This window comes from Microtus oregoni, unplaced genomic scaffold, assembly GCF_018167655.1.
Source record: "Microtus oregoni isolate MIOR12 unplaced genomic scaffold, Mior012 000054F_ref0000373, whole genome shotgun sequence".
NCBI classification, from domain to species: domain Eukaryota; kingdom Metazoa; phylum Chordata; class Mammalia; order Rodentia; family Cricetidae; genus Microtus; species Microtus oregoni.
This window is the reverse complement of record NW_024543830.1, coordinates 3,420,711-3,439,505: the sequence shown is the minus strand read 5'-3', so window position 1 is coordinate 3,439,505 and position 18,795 is coordinate 3,420,711. Positions and strand designations below refer to the sequence as shown.

The window sequence follows — 18,795 nt, the reverse complement described above, 5'->3', positions numbered from 1 at the left end:
CGATGGCTTATATATTACTGACTTCACTTTTTACTGCTATAGATGATTGATTCTTCCTATGTGTCTCAAGGAACAGAGGCCAGTTTGTGCTAGGGGGACTCTTTTCATAACTCTCAGAGAGGCTGATGTAAGAAGTTTCTGGATCCAAATGGTAAAATTATCCAATCTGTGAACCAATCTTAAAATAGAGTTTTGTCATAATTGTTCCTTAAGAAATATAAACAGGGGGCTGGAGAGATGGCTCAGAGGTTAAGAGCACTGGCTTCACTTCCAAAGGTCCTGAGTTCAATTCCCAGCAACCACATGGTGGTCACAACCATCTGTAATGAAATATTCTGCCCTCTTCTGGCCTGCAGGGACATATGCAGGCAGACCACTGTATACTTAATAAATAAATAAATAAAATAAATCTTAAAAAAAAAAGAAATATAAACAGTAGAGGGAGAAAATAGTTGGAAGGGAGTACCACCACTAAAACTTGAGCCTTTCCAGCAGACTCTGAGCATCCACAAAACAAAATGAGTAAACAAACTAAAGACAGAGTTTAAACGGAGAGAGATGGGCTATGGGCTTTGAGAATGGAGAAGAAAGGTTCTAAACATCAGGGATGGAAAGCAGGAACAGTGGTCCACATTTCCAATCTTACTATGTGGGAGGCAAAGGCAGGTGGCGCTCTGGATAGACAAGGCCAGCCTGGTCCACAAGTGAGCCTCAGGCTGTCAGGGCTACAGCATCACCCTGGAGAGAGAGGTGGGAGGGGCATGCAGCTAGGCATAGTGGTACAGGGCTATAATAATCCTAGCACTTGGGAGGTAGAAACAGGAGGATCAGGAGTCAAGGTCATCCTTGGCAACATAGTATATCTGAGGATAACCTGGGCTACAGAAGACCCTGTTATAGAGGAGGAAAGAACTAAGGATGTATTTCCCAGAAAAAAGGAACACAACCATAATGCAAGTGGACAGAAGTGGTCATTTCCTTCCTCTTTTCTAATCTTGGTTCCTAGCCTTTACTAGAGTCTCTTCAATGTCTTACACAGTGCAGATTTTTACCAGCTTGGAGGTGACATGTGGCTTCTAACGACCCTGCTCCTTTGGGGTAAGTTAGGCTCAGGGAGACTTGTCGGGGGAGTTGGCTCTGGCCATGGCGATCAAGACGTTACGTCATTGTTTGGTTAGCCTAAGAACTCAAGTCTAAAGACAGCTGTATCAAGGATCCAATCATTTATTGGTGCTTATTTCCAAAGGATGGGAAGGGGATCCTCTGGTGGCATTAAACCTGCAAGCTTCCATCAGAATAAAGAGGGTATCATGAATACCCATCCCTGGTATGGTGATGGTGAGTCTCTCAAGAGACTTCAGCTGGGTCCTCAAAGTCGATGTGAGCTCTTCCCAATTCTCCCTTCGTCACCAGTATCTTCTAGTCCCCAACTGACATCTGTGTCTCTGGTCTCTTGCAGTTCCAGGCGGTGGACAAGTGGGTGAGTGGGCTCTCGATCAATTTCTCATCTGCTGCTTCCCTGCTTTCAAAGGGTGGCTTCCATTAACCTGGAGGGAGGAGCACAGGGGGAAGACAAGCAAGAGAAAGATTTCTTAGTGACCGTCTCTGTATTTAGAGGGGGTTTTCTACAAAAGGTTTTCTGAGTGAGCCCTGGCTGCTGAACTAAATCCCTAGATCAGCGGTTCTCAACCTTCCTGAAGCTGCGACCATTTAATATAGTTCCTCATGTTTGGTGACCCCCAACCATAACATTATTGTCATTGCTACTTCATAACTGTAACTTTGCTACTGTTATGAACTGTAATGTAAACATCTGTGTTCTCCGATGGTCTTAGGCAACTCCTGTGAAAAGGTCATTTTGACCTCCAAAGGGGTTGTGGCCCACAGGTAGAGAACCACTAGCCTAGTGAGCTCAGAAAAGCAGATAATTGTGGGAACCCAGAAGCAGCCCTGCCCGGCTGGTTTTTCTAGCCCCCCCCCCCCCCCCAACTTGTCTCTTTTATAAGAAAGCAGAGATAGGTGGTTCTCCTCAGACGGAAAGGCTTCACGGGCTTGAGCCTCAGTTTCCCCCCAAAGACAGCCTAGCACTGAGTGTAGGGAATCTGGTTCAAGGCAGTTTGCTCTGGTTTAAAACTCCACTTTCTTAAACACCAATGATTTCATCACTAGCTACCAAATCCTAACACCTGTACTGGGATCAAATAACTCCAAAGGCTCCCATTGCAGAGCGGGGCTCTTACGGACCGGCTGGCTTCCTGGGATTCCACTTGCTAAGTTTTTCAAACTGACTTACATATACTTTCGCCTTGTGCAAGCGATACTTTACCAATCCCTCCCAGTCCTTGCGTTAGCTCCACTTAGGATCTTCTCCATTCTTCTTCTTTTTCCTACAGTCAGTGACAGGAAGGCTGTGATCACCTTGCAGCCTCCCTGGGTCAGCATTTTCCAGGAGGAAAATGTCACTTTATGGTGTGAGGGGCCCCACCTGCCTGGAGACAGTTCCACACAGTGGCTTCTGAACAACACAGTCCTTCAGGTCTCCACGCGTAGTTACAGGATCACGGAGGCCACTTTCAAGGACAGTGGTGAATACAGGTGCCAGACTGGTCTCTCAATGCCAAGTGACCCTGTACAGTTGGAAATCCACACAGGTAAACATGGCACGGGGCAGGAGGGCTGGGGATCCCAAGGTCTTCTTTTGTGCGGGGGCCAGAATGCTGTCTGTCTGTCTGTCTGTCTGTCTCCCTTTCTCTCTGAGAGTGTATGTGAGACTTTATATGAGTGAACGTATCAGCTCTAAGGACCTACTAGGTCCAATCAAGTCAGTATAATTAAAACATTACATCAAGATCATACGTACTCCTAGCGCTCTAGATTGGACCAGTTTTGGGTACAATGTCTCAAGAAAAATTTCAGGCTCTTGTGTTTTATCTTTGTCAAAAATTTATGGCAACACATCTTTAATTTCCTCAATGGCAGCTCTCTTGTGTGTTTTTCATTGTATCGTTCTGATTGTGTATAGTGGCTTCACATTGTGGTTTTAATTTATAATTTTTTTGGTGACTGTGGTATTGACCTCTTTTAGTGTGTTTATTACTTGTCTTTATAAAGTACCTGATTAGCCTTTTGGCCAATGTTTTTTTTTCTTTTAAAATGGTATTGCATTTTAGGTGTGTGTGTGTGTGTGTGTGTGTGTGTGTGTATCTGTATGCCATGTGTGCAAGGACCTACCCTTGATGGTCAGAAGAGGGTGCTGGACCTCCTAGAACTGGAGTCATTAGCAGTAGCAGGACTAAGTTCTGGGAACTGAACTCAGGTCTTCTAGACCAGTGGTTTTCAACCTCCCTAAAGCTGCGACTTTTTAATACAGTTCCTCGTGTTGTGGTAACCCCAGACCGTAACATTATTTCCATTGCTACTTCATAACAGTAATTTTGCTACTGTTATGAATCATATTGTAAATAATTTTTTTTGGAGATAGAGGTTTGCCAAAGGGGTTGTGACCCACAGGTTGAGAATCACGGTTCTAAAAGAATAACAAGCACTCTTTCTTTCTTTCTTTCTTTCTTTCTTTTTCAAGCACTCTTTCTTAACTGCTGATCCTGTTAAGAAATCTCTCTAGCTCCTTCTCCCAAAGCCATTGGCTCATCGGAACTCTTTATATATTCTGGGTTCCTCAAGTGTTGGTAATTTCTTTGTGGCTTGCCTCCCCCCACAAAAGAAACAGAAGTTCTTGACTGTCATCTAATATACCAGGCTTTCTGCTTCCTGCTCCCTCTATCCTATTTATAAAATGTTTTGCCATGGTTGTGCAACAGTGGGGACTCCATTGAGGTTATGCTGATGCTCAGTCACCTTCCGTCTGTCTGGGGATGCTAAGACACTAAGACACTGTCTGGTTGGCATGGCAGGAAGATAGAAAGAAGGCCATCTAGGGAATAAAGGTGGCAAACTTCCAAGATGACCGGCTTCTTCCTCACCCCCCTGATCTGAGACAAAAGCCTGGCAGCTTAAAAAAATAGGCCTGGAGAGCTTTATTTATTTGTTTAGTTATTTTCTTCCAAAATTTGGGTCCAAAAAAACAAAACAAAACAAAAAAAAAACAACAAAAAAAAAAACAAAATTTGGGTCCTCTGCTGATGGACCAGCCTAGGAATTCAACAGAATCTGTAGATATTTACATAACAATTGTGGACCAGTCAGTCACCATCCTTAAATCAGGGAAGAAAGACTCACCAAAGACAAAAAAAAAAAAAAAAAAAAACCTAGCCATTGAGAAGAGACTAGATTTATTTTATTTTGTTTTGTTTTATTTTGAGACAGGGTTTCTCTGTGTAGGCCTGGCTGTCCTATAATTCATTCTGTAGACCAGGCTGGCCTTGAACTCACAGAGATCCACCTGCCCCAGCCTCCTGAGTGTTAGAACTAACGGTGTATGCCACCACTGCCTAGAGACGAGATTTTTCAGTTCTCAGCCCAACCTTGCTTTGGAGAGGATCTCTGTGTACTTGCTGTGTGTGCAGAGGTCTCTGTGTGCTTGCTGTGTGTGCATAGGGTCTCTGTGTGCTTGCTGTGTGTGCATAGGGTCTCTGTGTGCTTGCTGTATGTGCATAGGGTCTCTCTGTCCTTGCTGTGTGTGCATAGGGTCTCTCTGTGCTTTCTGTGTGTGCAGAGGTCTCTGTGCGCTTGCTGTGTGTGCATAGGATCTCTGTGTGCCTGCTGTGTGTGCAGAGGTCTCTGTGTGCTTGTGTGTGCGGAGGTCTCTGTGCGCTTGTGTGTGCAGAGGTCTCTGTGTACTTGTGTGTGTGTAGAGGTCTCTGTGTGCTTGTGTGTGTGCAGAGGTCTCTGTGTTCCTGTTGTGTGTGCAGAAGTCTCTGTGTGCTTGTGTGTGTAGAGGTCTCTGTGTGCTTGTGTGTGCAGAGGTCTCTGTGTGCTTGCTGTGTGTGCAGAGGTCCCTGTGTGCTTGTGTGTGCAGAGGTCCCTGTGTGCTTGTGTGTGCAGAGGTCTCTGTGTGCTTGTGTGTGCAGAGGTCTCTGTGTGCTTGTGTGTGTGCAGAGGTCTCTGTGTGCCTGCTGTGTGTGCAGAGGTCTCTGTGTGCCTGCTGTGTGTGCAGAGGTTTCTGTGCGCTTGTGTGTTTTCAGAGGTCTCTGTGTGCCTGCTGTGTGTGCAGAGGTCTCTGTGTGCTTGCTGTGTGTGCATAGGATCTCTGTGTGCCTGCTGTGTGTGCAGAGGTCTCTGTGTGCCTGCTGTGTGTGCATCTCCTTACCTCTGATAGTACCTCTTTCTCACCAGCTAATGCTGTCTGCTGTATTCAGGAATTTCCCTGCTGCCGTCTGTTGCACTCAAGACTTTTTCTTGCTTTTTAAATCTTTGACTGGCAGAGAAAAAAAAAAAAACAGCAGAGACCCTAGGACCAAGAAAATGCTGCTGGTTGGGTCCAGGTTCTAGTCATGGAACTCAGAATGAGGCTAACTTTCCTACTCAGAGGCAGTGAAGATAAGGGGTGACGTTAGAACTAGATATTAGTAAGCTCGGTGTCTATATATCATATGACACAGCTAAAAGCTGTATCTATTGTGTTTTGATATGAAATACCCCATTCAGGGCTAAAAAACTACATTTTTCCTCCTACGTGGACTCTACCAAAACCATAAGTAAACAAATGTACATTTGGGTAGAGTGTAGCATAAGGAAAGAGAAGAGAAGGGTAAGGTCAGATGAGGAGGAAGGACAGAACACAGGTAAGGGACATGTCCATGAAAGAGGACAGAAAGCTAATTACTTTCCTGGGTCTATCTCTGTCGTGGATTTTTCAGTTTTGGTGATAGATAAGAGCATGGAAATATATTCCACAGTGACAGTATAGAACCCTGAGATGAAGGCCGACAGCCTTCACTCTGGATGTGATTTTAGCTATGCAAAAGTCCACTGAGATATACAGACCTCGAGTCTGGCTAATTTCAGTGTGCAATTTTCTCATATTCATGTTTTGATCTTTTCATATGGAGATAGATCAAAATCTACTGTGTTTCAGACATAAAGCCAAGACATCTGTTTGTCTGGGCAGTGTGGGATTGAGTTTTGGGTCTTACTTGCATTTAGAAGGAACGTGGCAGTTTTAGAGACCAGAGACCCTGTCCCACTTGGCAGAGGACCGAGCCCACAGACCCTGCTCCGCATGGCAGTGACCGCACCCTTGCTCTCCGTAGATGAGTTCTGGAGAGTGGAAGGCCCACTTTCCCTGAACGCCTCATCTTCACTAACAGACACGTCAGCGGTTACAACATATTCCTTTTCTAGCGCAGCATAACAAAGCATCACAAAGCTACAGCCCCGAACACACAGAACAATCACGGTTCAGGTTCCACAGCCTCTCTGTAGTCAGGGTGTTGAATGGACTGTGTTCCTTTGGGTCCTTCAGATTCACAAAGTCATTGGCAGAATTCAGTTCCTTGCGGTTACAGGACTGGTGTCCTCGTTTTCTAATTAACTGTCCACCGGTGGGGGTGGGGAGGCAAGCTCAGCTCCCAGAGGCCCTTGGCATGTAACCTCATGTCACAGCAGCTTACTGCTTCAAGGCCACCAGGAGCGTCCCTCTCCAGCCTGCTAAGAATAAAGCCATATATAGCAAATGTGTGCCTGGCCTTTGTCATATTCTCTTGACTTTAGAAGCTGGACATAAGGGCACAACACATTCAAGGGGTTTTGTATGCATGAATCATTGGGGTCATCTAAGAATTCTGTCTTCCATGCAAAGTAAACTTTGTCCCAGCCAGTTTCTCAGTGCTGAGAAGGGGTAGTGTGCACAGCTGCTGGAGAAGATGATGGGGGAGTGGGTAGTGTGCAGAGCTGCTGCAGAGGATGATAGGGGAGTGGGTAGTGTGCAGAGCTGCTGGGAGAGGGTGCTGGGGTGGGTAGTGTGCACAGCTGCTGGGAAAGGGTGCTGGGGTGGGTAGTGTGCAGAGCTGCTGCAGAGGATGATGGGGGAGTGGGTAGTGTGCAGAGCTGCTGCAGAGGATGATGGGGGAGTGGGTAGTGTGCAGAGCTGCTGGGAGAGGGTGCTGGGTGGGTAGTGTGCACAGCTGCTGCAGAGGATGATGGGGGAGTGGGTAGTGTGCACAGCTGCTGCAGAGGATGGGGGAGTGGGTAGTGTGCAGAGCTGCTGGAGAGGATGATGGGGGACTGGGTAGTGTTCACAGCTGCTGGGAAAGGTCATTTTTCTTTCTACCAAAGCAGAAGAGATTTGAAAGCGCGACTAAGGTGTGGGCCACAGCAGAGATTGAAGTTGGAATGTTGCAATAGTGTAAGATATAAAAGTCTCCAGGGCCAAGACTCGGCCTCCTTGTTCTTCCCCTGTGTTTGCAACCACTGTGGTCCTCCCTTTTCAGAATTGCTGCTACTCCAGGCCTCCCACAGAGTCCTCACGGAAGGAGAACCTCTGGCCTTGCGATGTCATGGATGGAAGAATAAGCTGGTGTACAATGTGATTTTCTATCAAAATGGAAAATCCTTTAACTTTTCTCGAGGTTCTGAGGTCAAAATTCTGAAAACCAACCTGAGTCACAATGGCGTCTACCACTGCTCAGGAATGGGAAGAAACCTCCGCTTCGAGTCTGCCAGAATGGCTGTCACTGTGAAAGGTATCCGGTCTAGATGAGAGTCCCAGCCAAAAGGACCAGAGAAACCTCAATTTACAAAGGAGGAAACTGAGTTCCAGGGAAGCAAATGGCTTCCCCGAAGGCCACCCAGTGACCACCTTCTGGGCCAGCACCAGAACTGAGGTCTCCGAGTCCCCATCCATTGCTCTTTTCAGCACCCCCAATGGCCCATCAGTGATCACAGGGGCACATGTCAAAGTCAGGGGACAGCGGCTATATACTTCGTCTATTTATTTTAGCTGCTAAGGCCTGAGACTCACTCACTCAGGGTAGCCAGAGTTGCTAGAAAGCACTCCAGTTAAAGCTCATGAAATTTTCATAGAAATTTCCTAGAAGCCAGAAAGACATTAGGAATTGCTTTTGCTTTCCATTTGTGTGTCTGGGATCATGTAACCTCTGAACTCACTTCTCCTTAAGCTTCTGCAAACCAAACAGTTTTCTCTGTCCAATTTGCACACGGTCTTTGTTTCAACTCTTTCCATGGCTTGCCATCTTAGTGTTCAAACTAAGGCAAGGTATTCCTATGTGAAAAACAGTTCATTTCTGTGGGGGAAGAAATTACTGTCCCAGCTTCTCATTTGAAGAGCACAGGTAATGAGTGACTTAGCTGGCAGGTGCGTGTTAGTGATGACTCTGGGTTCCTGCCAGTGTAGTCCATGTTTCCTAGTAGACAGAGCCCCCCCCCCCCCCCCACACACACACACTGGCAACCAGTCGGGTCTACTAGAAATATGACTCTCTGTTGGGGCGAGATTCACAAAGGGGAGTCTTTTGGAGGCACTGAAACTGAATGGGACATTCTGCCCCCCATGACTTTCTCTTTAGAACTGTTTGCAGTTCCAGTGCTGAGAGCATCCTTGTCTTCTCCCTTCCTGGAGGGGAGTCCGGTCACCCTGAGTTGTGAGACAAAGTTGCTTGTACAGAGTCCTGGCTTGCGGCTTTACTTCTCCTTCTACGTGGGCAGCAAGATCCTGGAGGATAGGAATACATCCTCAGAGTACCACATACCAAGTGCCGGAAGCGAAGATTCTGGGTTGTACTGGTGTGAGGTAGCCACAGAGGACGGCAGTGTCCTTAAGCACAGTCCTGAGCTGGAGCTTAGAACAATTGGTGAGTGTGCGGGAAGTGGGGGTCTCTTTCTTCCCGTGGGGCTGACGGGGAAGGGGAACACTTCACACTTCACGAGCAGAGCGCCATGTGTCAGAACTGCACCGTTTCCCTCCCGCCTTCCCTGAATTTCCTTCTTTCTTTTCCTGTCTGTCACTTTCCCTTTCTTTATTCTCCTTCTTTCCTTCATCCCATTCTTCCTTCTGTCTGTTTCCTTCATCTTTTGTCTCTCCTCCCTTTGCTCTCTCTCAACTTCCCTTTGCTCCCCCCCCCCAATTCACCCACTGCAGACGACATTAGGGGTGTCTCTGTGAGGGTTTCTAGCGCTGTGATGAAACACCATGACCAAAAGCAAGCTGGGGAGGAGAGGGTTTGTTTGACTTACATTTATAGAGCACTGCGTATCAGAGAAGGAAGTCAGGACAGGAACTCAGGGCAGCAAGCTAGAGGCAGGAACTGATGCAGAGGCCGTGGATGAGCGCTGCTTACTGGCTTGCTCCTCGTGGCTTGCTCAGCCTGCCTTATTTTTCTTTCTTTTGCTTTTTGTCTTTTGTTTTTTTTGAGTTAGAGTTTCTCTCAACCTGCTTTTTTGTAGCATCCAGGACCACCAGAGCAGGGATGGCACCACCCATAATGGATTGGGCCCTCCCCCATCAATCACTAATTGAGAAAATGCAGTTGAGCTGGATCTTATGGAGGTATTTTCTCAGTTGAGGGTCCCTCCTTTCAGATAACTCTAGCTTGTGACAAGTTGACGTAAAACTAGCCAGGACACAGGTGTGGGCTTTGATGATGGATTCCCATGATGGCTTTACAGTTTGCCTTCATGGACAACACACTCTCCTGACTGTATCTGACTGAGTTGGAGGGTTCATGAGTTCCAGAACCAAGGCTCTGGCAGGGAGGACTCTTGAAACCTGCTTTAAGCATCAAAGATACAGAAATAGCAGCTGTCTCTGAAGTTAAGGACAGTGTAATATTCCCGAGGAGCTTGGTCCACCTGAAGGGCCCATCTGGAATGGCTGCAAATTTCTTGTCCCCTGAACTTATTTCTGGGGGACAGACAGCCTTCCTCAGTCTCTTAAACAACTTGAGTGGATCACTCCAATGTCAAAGGATTTTTTCTTTCAGGTCTCCCACCGTCATCCGCCCCTGACTGGTTTCACATCCTTTTCTCTCTGGCAATGGGAATAATGCTTTTGGTGGACACAGTTCTCTGTGTGAAAATACATAAAATGTTGCCAAGAAGGAAAAACTACAATGTAGAAGTCCGTTTGGTTTCTGATGAGGAGAAGAAAGAAACTTCCGCTTAGCAAGTTAGAAGCGATTATGTGTCTGAAGAAAGAGACCTTGCGAGGCGGACCACACCACAAGAGCCGCGCAGCTCAGTGGGTGACTGTGGACCTGGACAGCTGACTCCCTCCCTCCCTGTGCCAGCGCTGGGCACAAACTTCCAAAAGAGGACTGACATTCAGACTGGGACCCTGGCGCATGGCGCTCAAATAAAGCAAATGTACAAACTGACTCTAGTGGAGACAAACTTGGTAATCAGACTTTTGAAGGCAGACCTACTCTAAAGGAGTCTTGCGAAATATGGAGCCCAGTCATAGCGGGGTTCTGTTGTATGCACGTGATGTTGTGCCTTACAGTGAGGAGGAATGGGAATGGGAGGAAGTGACTCTCACAGGGAAAACAACCTCACAGCCCCTGTGAACAGGAACCAGCTCTGAGGACTCCAGTCTGAGGAGTTGGGAGTTAGAGCAGGCACAACTCTCCTCCCCAGAAGGGAGAGCTGCGCCTCCCCTCACAGGGTGGGTGCTTTCAGGGAAAGGCGTCCCCGGGACAACCTGTGCGTTAGAGGAGCAGACACAGATATCACAGCCTAGGGTGAAGCTGGGTTAAGGCCAGTCACCAGGACACATCATCAAAATTTGTGTTCTTGCTGGGCGGTGGTGGTGCACGCCTTTAATCCCAGCATTCGGGGGGGGGGGGGGCGGGGGGGAGGGCAGAGGCAGGTGGATCTCTGTGAGTTCGAAGCCAGCCTTGTTTACAAGAGCTAGTTCCAGGACAGGCTTCAAAGCTACAGGGCCCCACCCCCAAGTTTGTGTTCTCTTCCTCACTGTCTCCCTTCTTGCATCCTGCCCATATTTGCTATCACACCCCCCACAGGAGCAAGATCGGCAGTGTCCCGAGGTTGGACTCATCCATCTAACCTCCCTTGGGTGCAGGTAGCCCCTCATGCGAGCAGCCTTTCCCGGCAGCCTACACATGGGGCTGTGGCATGAAGGTTTGGGGTGAGATGAGTGACCATCTGACAAGCAATCGTCACTCTCTTGTGACCCCACAGGGCTGCTTTAGTGTTCTCCTTCCTGTACCGCCTGGAAGCTGGAGCCTAGAATAGGGTTGGAACACTGGAAGGAATACCTTTTGGAAGGCACAGCTCACATGTGTATGCCTCCAGCGTACTCTGACCATACTAGGAAGACTGAATCCTAGAAACAAGGAATAGATCCTGTCTCCACTTACGCTCACTCTAAGGACCCACTGAAGGTCTTGGTGCTGCTCATCTCTAGAATTCTGGACTCTGCTGGGCTAGGGCTCCTGGTCCTCAGAGAGCGTGTGGCATAGCATGAGTCTCATCCGGTGAGAGCCATTAGTGGAAATCAAGGGGACTTTGAGGCTTATAGCCAGGGACCAATAGGCGTAAGAGGCACGGGGATAATAGTCCTTGGTCCCTGGAAGAGATACACTCTGTTGCAGAATACACGCAGAAATTGTCAGTGTGAAAAACAGTCTTGGAGCTGGAGAGATGATGGCTCAGGGGTTAAGAGCGTTTTCTGTTCTTCCACAAGACCTGAATTCAATTTCTGTGCCTGCTTGTAACTGCAGCTCCAGGGAGTTCAGTGCCCTCTTCTGGCCTCTTCCAGGAACTTACATATGCATGGCTTTCAGATCAAAAACAATTAAAAAAAAAAATCTTTTTTTTTTTTTTTTGGTTTTTCGAGACAGGGTTTCTCTGTGGTTTTGGAGCCTGTCCTGGAACTAGCTCTTGTAGACTAGGCTGGTCTCGAACTCACAAAAAAAAAATCTTAAAACAACAAAACAAGCCATGCGATGGTGGCGCACGCCTTTAATCCCAGCACTCGGGAGGCAGAGGCAGGCGGATCCCTATGAGTTCGAGACCAGCCTGGTCTACAGAGCTAGTTCCAGGACAGGCTCCAAATCCACAGAAAAACCCTGTCTCGAAAAATAAAAACAACAACAACAACAACAACAACAACAACAAAAAACCCAACAAAACAAGCTGGCCATGGTGGTGCACACCTTTAATCCCAGCACTCAGGAGGCAGAGACAGGCAGATCTCTATGAGTTCGAGGCTAGCCTGGTCTACAGGAGTCCATGACAGTCAGGACTACACAGAGAAACCCTGTCTCAACCAAACAAAAAACAAACAAAACAAACCCAAAACACCACAGCTCTTACCTCAAAGGGAATAAGATACACATCATGTAAAAAAATAATACAAATAACTCTTTACAAAATTAAAGATGGCTCAGCACCTAAAGAGCACACACCGCTAGTCTTAATTTTCTACTGCTCTGAAGAGACACCATGACCAAGGCAACTTACAAAAGAAAGGATTTAATTGGGGCTTGCTTACAGTTTCAGATGGTGAGGCCATGCCATCGTGGCAGAGAGCATGGCAGCAGACAGGCAGTGTACATCTTACTGGCAAACTGGAGGCAGAGAGAGAGAAGAGAGAGAGGGAGAGGGAAGGAAGGAGAGAGGGAAGGAGGGGGAGAGACAACCATTTAATGACAACAAAAATAAGAAAAAATAAAGGAAAAATGATAATATCAAAAAAATATTCACGCTGGGCGATGGTGGTGCACGCCTTTAATCCCAGCACTCAGGAGGCAGAGGCAGGCGGATCTCTGTGAGTTCGAGACCAGCCTGGTCTACAGAGCTAGTTCCAGGACAGGCTCCAAAGCCACAGAGAAACCCTGTCTCAAAAAAATAAATAAATAAATAAATAAATAATTCACATCTGACACCATCTGGCACCAGAAAGATAGCCTGATATTCTTGAATGGTGCATTCAATAGCTTGCCATATCAGCGGTTTTGTACATGTTTATAAAGCAAACTATCCTTCTCTAACTGGGCAAGGGAACATCTTTGCTTCTGATTGCGGTTTGGGAACTACATGTTACTGTCGAGGGGTCTGGATCAAGGTGTTTTTTCTGTCAACTAAAGAATTAAAAGGCAAATCTCTAGCACAACAGAGGATGGCAAGGAGAATCTCAGATATAGCTGCAGAAGCAAAGGAGGAAAACCATTTTTATTAAAGGGGAGGAAACTCACACACAGACCACACAGACCACCCACCAGCACAGCTACACACACACACCAACAAGGCAGCTAGGGCTCACACAAAGACCTCCTATAAAGCAGAGGGGGCACTTCCTCTCCTGGAGGACTAGGGGTTTTCAGGGTCTTCGATGGGAAGGGGGTCCCCTTTCTCTTTTTAGGGTTGCTCAGTTCAGACAAAGAAAGGGAAGCTGATATAAGTCCACAGCCTTGGGTAAATACATCCAGGCTTACCTGAACAGCATGTGGTGGTGGAGGTGGTGGTGATGCTGGAGGTGATGGTGGTGGTGGTGGTGATGTAGGAGGTGGTGATGATGGTGGAGGTGGTGGTGATGGTGGAGGTGGAGGTGGTGGTGATGGTGGAGGTGGTGGTGATGATGGTGGTGGAGGTGGTGGTGATGGTGGAGGTGGTGGTGATGATGGTAGTGGAGGTGGTGGTGGAGGTGGTGGTGATGATGGTGGTGGAGGTGGTGGTGATGGTGGAGGTGGTGGTGATGGTGGAGGTGGAGGTGGTGGAGGTGGTGATGATGGTGGAGGTGATGGTGGAGGTGGTGGTGATGGTGGAGGTGGTGGTGATGGTGGAGGTGGAGGTGGTGGTGGTGGTGGAGATGGAGGTGGTGGAGGTGGTGGTGATGGTGGAGGTGGTGGTGATGGAGGTGATGGTGGAGGTGGTGGTGGAGATGGAGGTGGTGGAGGTGGTGATGGTGGAGGTGGAGGTGGTGGAGGTGGTGGAGGTGGAGGTTCTGGTGCAACTACTGCAGGAGAGAAAGCCTGCGAGCCTTTTGTCTCAGGTTGCCAGGTCTTCATCTCTGGTCAGAGGGATGAAAAGGAAGCCAGAATTTCCCTCGTTTTGCTTTTGCTTTTAAGTCTTTCTTAACTCCTAGTCCACCATACGAACCAGCATCTTATTTCTTGGACTTAGAATTTCTCTGGTTATCATTAGAAACAATAGCGTGCTGAAAAATGATAAATTCCTTCACCGGGTACCCTCCCCGACCCTCTCGACATTGCGTGACACCTCCCAATCTAGTTACCGAACAGAAAGGAGACGACCACGGACGAGGATTTAAATCCTTGCTAGACAGACACACAGGGGGAGGTAATAGATAATAAATATGGCAAATCACTTGTTTTTCTCTCATACTCCTGACCAGAAACAAAGGCCTAGTGACCTGGTGGGCTTTTCCTCCTGCCAACAGAGCCAGGCAATGCCGTCTAAATTAAGGCCTGACTAGTACGCGTTTATCCAGAATTGTGGGCCTTTCCGTTTCTCTATGTTTATTGAAACTGACCAGTCCTGTATTAGGGGAAGACCCCTCAAAGGTTCTTAAATCTCCTTCCCTCCTGGCAAGGCCGACTTTATGAGATCACCCCCAATCTATCCGTGTGCCCTGCTGTGTTTTTCCCCATCCTAATAAAAACCTTTCTTCAACGGTTGATTCTATCTGCTGTGTCTGAAATTTACCCTTTTGCTTCCTGTCCCACAACGTTTTTCCTGCTTTTAATTCTTTAGCTGGTACAGAAAACAAACTCAATCAAGACTCCTTAATAGTAACAGAAAAGAGAAAAGCAAAACAAAACAACAACAGCAACAACAACAAAAAAAACCCCTCGGGGGACGGTGTGACTTGCTGGCGCCGTCCCGTGGTTATCTTTGTACATTGCAGCCGGCGCGCAGCTGGATCGCCTTTGCCAATGCTCGCGGACCCACGTGACTGGAACCTTGTGACTAATTGTTTTCCCCCAGGCGTCAGGAGCTAATGATCTAGATTGGGCCTAAGGCCCAGACGCGTAGCCTGAGGAAGAGGGTCGTGCGTGTCCGATTCCCTCTGGTTACCGTGAAGGGCACCCTCTCGCGGTGATGATTCGCTTAGCAGCCGCGCTAGCGCAACAGCACCGGAGGCTGGTCGTCTCCCGGAGTGCGCAGCCGCAGAACTAACCAGCCCGGCGGGCCAGGCGCATCTGCGCGCTCGAGGCCCCACATGGCGCCCCCTGGTGGCCACCTTTGGGGCTCGCAGCCGCTGCCTCCGGGAGACCCCCGGTTCCAGAGGGGAGACGCCAGGGAACCAGCAGAAGACTGCGACCTCCGCCTCCCCGCTGGGTCCAGCATTATGGGAAGGAAGGAAACCTGGGTCAGCCGAGCCAGCGAGCGGGCAGGCAGAGACCCCAGTGGATCCCTAATGAGAAGTTTCCAGAACAGGGAAAGAGTTATCCCGAAGGGATCTGATGCAGCTGGTGGGGAGGAGAGTGGGCCAGCCTGCCCTTTGGGGGAGGTGCGGTGAGGTGGTGGGAGTCTTCATCGCTAGACCAGTGCAAGAGGGTCTTGGCTTAATCTTGTAATGACTTACCAGGCCTTCCAAGCCTGCGTACAAAGCAGGCAGTTAGCAAGATGGATCAGTCAGGTGTAATCGTTTTCCAGGCTTGCTATGGAGAACCACACTCATATGGGGTGTGGGGGAGAATCTAGGCCCATTCAGAATGCTCAGAGGTTTCTAGACTTGTTTGCAGATAAAATAGGAGTAACCGAATCCATTCAGGACCTCCCGTTATTCAGTACCTTCAAAATGTACAGATTGTCCCCTAGGAGAAGCCTACGATTAGCCCAGATAGACCCACTGATTCTAAAGGGGCGCGGAGTGGGGGGTGTTGGAGACCGCTCCAGCGAGATCAACCTGAGTACCTGGAGGGGGCGCGAGGCTAAGGAAATGGTATGGCCACTAGTTTATTTCTCAGCCAGAATATATACTAATTACAGGCAAAAGACAGATGAAAGAACAGCATAATAAGTTAACCGCCTCCCTGCACTGTCCTTGAGAGAGAGGAGCAAAGAGTCTCAGCTGTCACGGGAGTCCTGCTAGCAGCAAACAGTTTCTTTTTCTATCTGGATGTGCCTTGGGCTGGCACTCACTGGCCTGTAGCTGAGTAGATAATGCGTTCTTTCTCCGGGGCAAAATGTACTTTCCCATGGGCTTAATCAGAACTTTCTCACAGCCCTCAAGGATCCCGGGGCAGGCGAGTAGACTCCAGCTGGAAACCGAGTCACTGTAGGCCACCACACAAAAGAACGGAGATACTGCTGGCAGGTGGCCTTTAGGGGTGAGACTAAGTCAGGGAGGTAGGAAACCAGAGTGGCAGTGGAGCTTCTGAGGAAGGTCACATACACACTGTTTTGGAGGAAGGGTCAACACAACTTTCCTGTTCACTAGCAGGAAATGAGGAAAGGGTGGTGGTGGAGCTCACGGAACATTAAACATTCCAGTTAAAGATCCGAGGCGCAAGGTGGTAGAAGAGAAGGCAGAGAAAGCAGCAAGAATTTTGGATAAATATATTATTTATGATTCTTGGGGCTGGAGAGATGGCTCAGTGGTTAAGAGCACTGGCTGCTCTTCCAGAGGTCCTGAGTTCAATTCCCAGCAACCACATGATGGCTCACAACCATCTGTAATGAGATCTGGTGCCCTCTTGTAAGACATAGTCTCAAGTATCCCTGGCTGGTCTGGAACTTGCTCTGTACAGACCACTTACCTAGTGCTGGATTACAGTGCGCACAGCCATGTGACAGGCGCTGGGAATAAAACCCAGGACTTCTACAGGCTAGGCAGGCACGCACCACACCGAGCTGCACCCCAATTCCGTTATTTAAGATTCTTATTAAAATTAAGCATTACTGTTGAATCTAGGATGTTGGGCACCAGAATATGTGACATCGTCAGTGTAAGTGGACAAGTGCATAGAGAAAGAGTCTAAGCTGTTCGGTTGGCAAAATTTAGAGGCTAGATAGAATGCACACACCTTTAATCCCAGCACCTGGGAGTGATCTCAGGGAGGTCAAGGCCAGCCTGATGTAGAGAACAGCCAGAGCTTTCTAATAGGGGGATCCTGTCCTTCAAAAGACCACAAAAAATATAAATAAAATAGGGGGTATTTGATAAGAAACTGCTGGGGAGGGGAAGAAAAAGTCTTAGAAAGATTGAAAAGCACACCCAGTTTTCATGAGAATATTTAATATGGAGAAGGATTGTATTAAACTCTGTGGATCTGTGTTTCTGTGGGGGTCAAAGAAGGAAGGCAGGCATGATGATGTTGACTTTCCTAACATGACAAGGCACAATCTCCACTTCTGCCATTGTCTCTGTCTTAGGTGGTGCTAGATCTTTGCTTCTAGAAGCATTGTTAGGCCCATGCCTACATCTTTCCTTTGTGTATGAACCTTAAGCAATGGCTACGTCTTATAACTGTAATGGTATGAAACCCAATCTTCAGGTAATTAACGCTGGCAATGAAAAGCAAGATTCTACTTCCTCCCTCCCTACTCCCCGCTTCAATACCCTCCTCCAAACACTAGTATGTCTGGGACTCCATGAGATCTTTCGAGTTTGGGGAGTACTGGATGTAGCTCCCATAGGGTGCTTGCCCAGTATGCATGAAGCCGCATGTTTAATCCTCAGTATGGCATAACACCATACATAGAGACACATGCCTGGAATTCCAGCATTCAGGAGACGAGGCAGAAGGATCAGAAAGGCAAGGTCACCTTCAATACTTAAGGAGTTTGAGGCCCACCTGGAGAGCATGAGACCCTGTCTCAAAAAAGAAAAAAAAAAGTTCATTGAGTATAGTACAGGTTGATTAGTGTGGTTAGTACAAAACTCACAGCCAGTGAAATTGTTTGTTCTTCTGCATCTTGCCTTCCCTTCTTACCGTTACACAGAGGACACACTCCTTAGCCATTTAGACTTATGAAGGTTAAAACTTGTGAAGAGGGAATATGTGTTCACAGGAAAGACTGGCAGACATGCTCTGGGAGGTAACAGGGAAGAAAATTGCTAAAGAAGACCAGCAAAGCCGGGCAATGGTGGCGCACGCCTTTAATCCCAGCACTCGGGAGGCAGAGGCAGGCTGATCTCTGGGAGTTCAAGACCAGCCTGGTCTACAGAGCTAGTTCCAGGACAGGATCCAAAGCCACAGAGAAACCCTGTCTCAAAAAACCAAAAACAACAACAACAACAAAAAAAAAACCTCATCAATTTTTCATATGTAATGTTTGCTGATTAGCAATGGCCTGGTCTTAGCCTGGATATGATTTTGAGAGCCCACTGGAAAGACACAGTCGAATGAATAAGCATTTCATGGCTTATAAGTACCACACTTATTTTTTAAAAAAATAACAATTTCTGGGGCTGGAGAGATGGCTCAGAGGTTAAGAGCATTGCCTGCTCTTCCAAAGGTCCTGAGTTCAATTCCTGGCAACCACATGGTGGCTCACAACCATCTGTAATGAGGTCTGGTGCCCTCTTCTGGCCTACAGACATACACACAGACAGAATATTGTATACATAATAAATAAAAATATTTAAAAAAAATAACAATTTCTAACTTTAACTGAGTCATATCCTGAGACTTTCCAGGGTTTAGTCCTAAAACAGAATTCAGATTTTAACCCTAGAGTTCATAGCTCTTTTATGTGCAACTTCGTTCTTAATTCTCTCATTCTGCTGGAATTAGATCTTTGACTATCTTTTCAGCTTCTCCAATACATATGCATTTATTGTAGGACTTCTTTCATTTTATGGGTATGGAAGTTTGACCTGCATGTGTATCTATCCCATGTGTGTGCAGTACCTGAGGAGGCCAGAAGAGGGAGTCAGATCTCCTGGAG

General features: G+C 47.6%; 1 protein-coding gene across 1 annotated transcript; it reads left to right on the top strand.

Annotated features, from left to right (window-relative positions):
- Positions 1-1,052: 1,052 nt before the first annotated feature.
- On the top strand, positions 1,053-10,206 carry LOC121438010 (high affinity immunoglobulin gamma Fc receptor I-like). Its single transcript, XM_041638177.1, has 6 exons — positions 1,053-1,098; positions 1,460-1,480; positions 2,394-2,651; positions 7,389-7,640; positions 8,484-8,768; positions 9,897-10,206. Exons 1-6 carry the CDS (start codon positions 1,068-1,070, stop codon positions 10,076-10,078), a joined length of 1,029 nt encoding a protein of 342 aa, XP_041494111.1. The 5' UTR covers positions 1,053-1,067; the 3' UTR covers positions 10,079-10,206.
- The last annotated feature ends 8,589 nt before the right edge of the window (positions 10,207-18,795 follow it).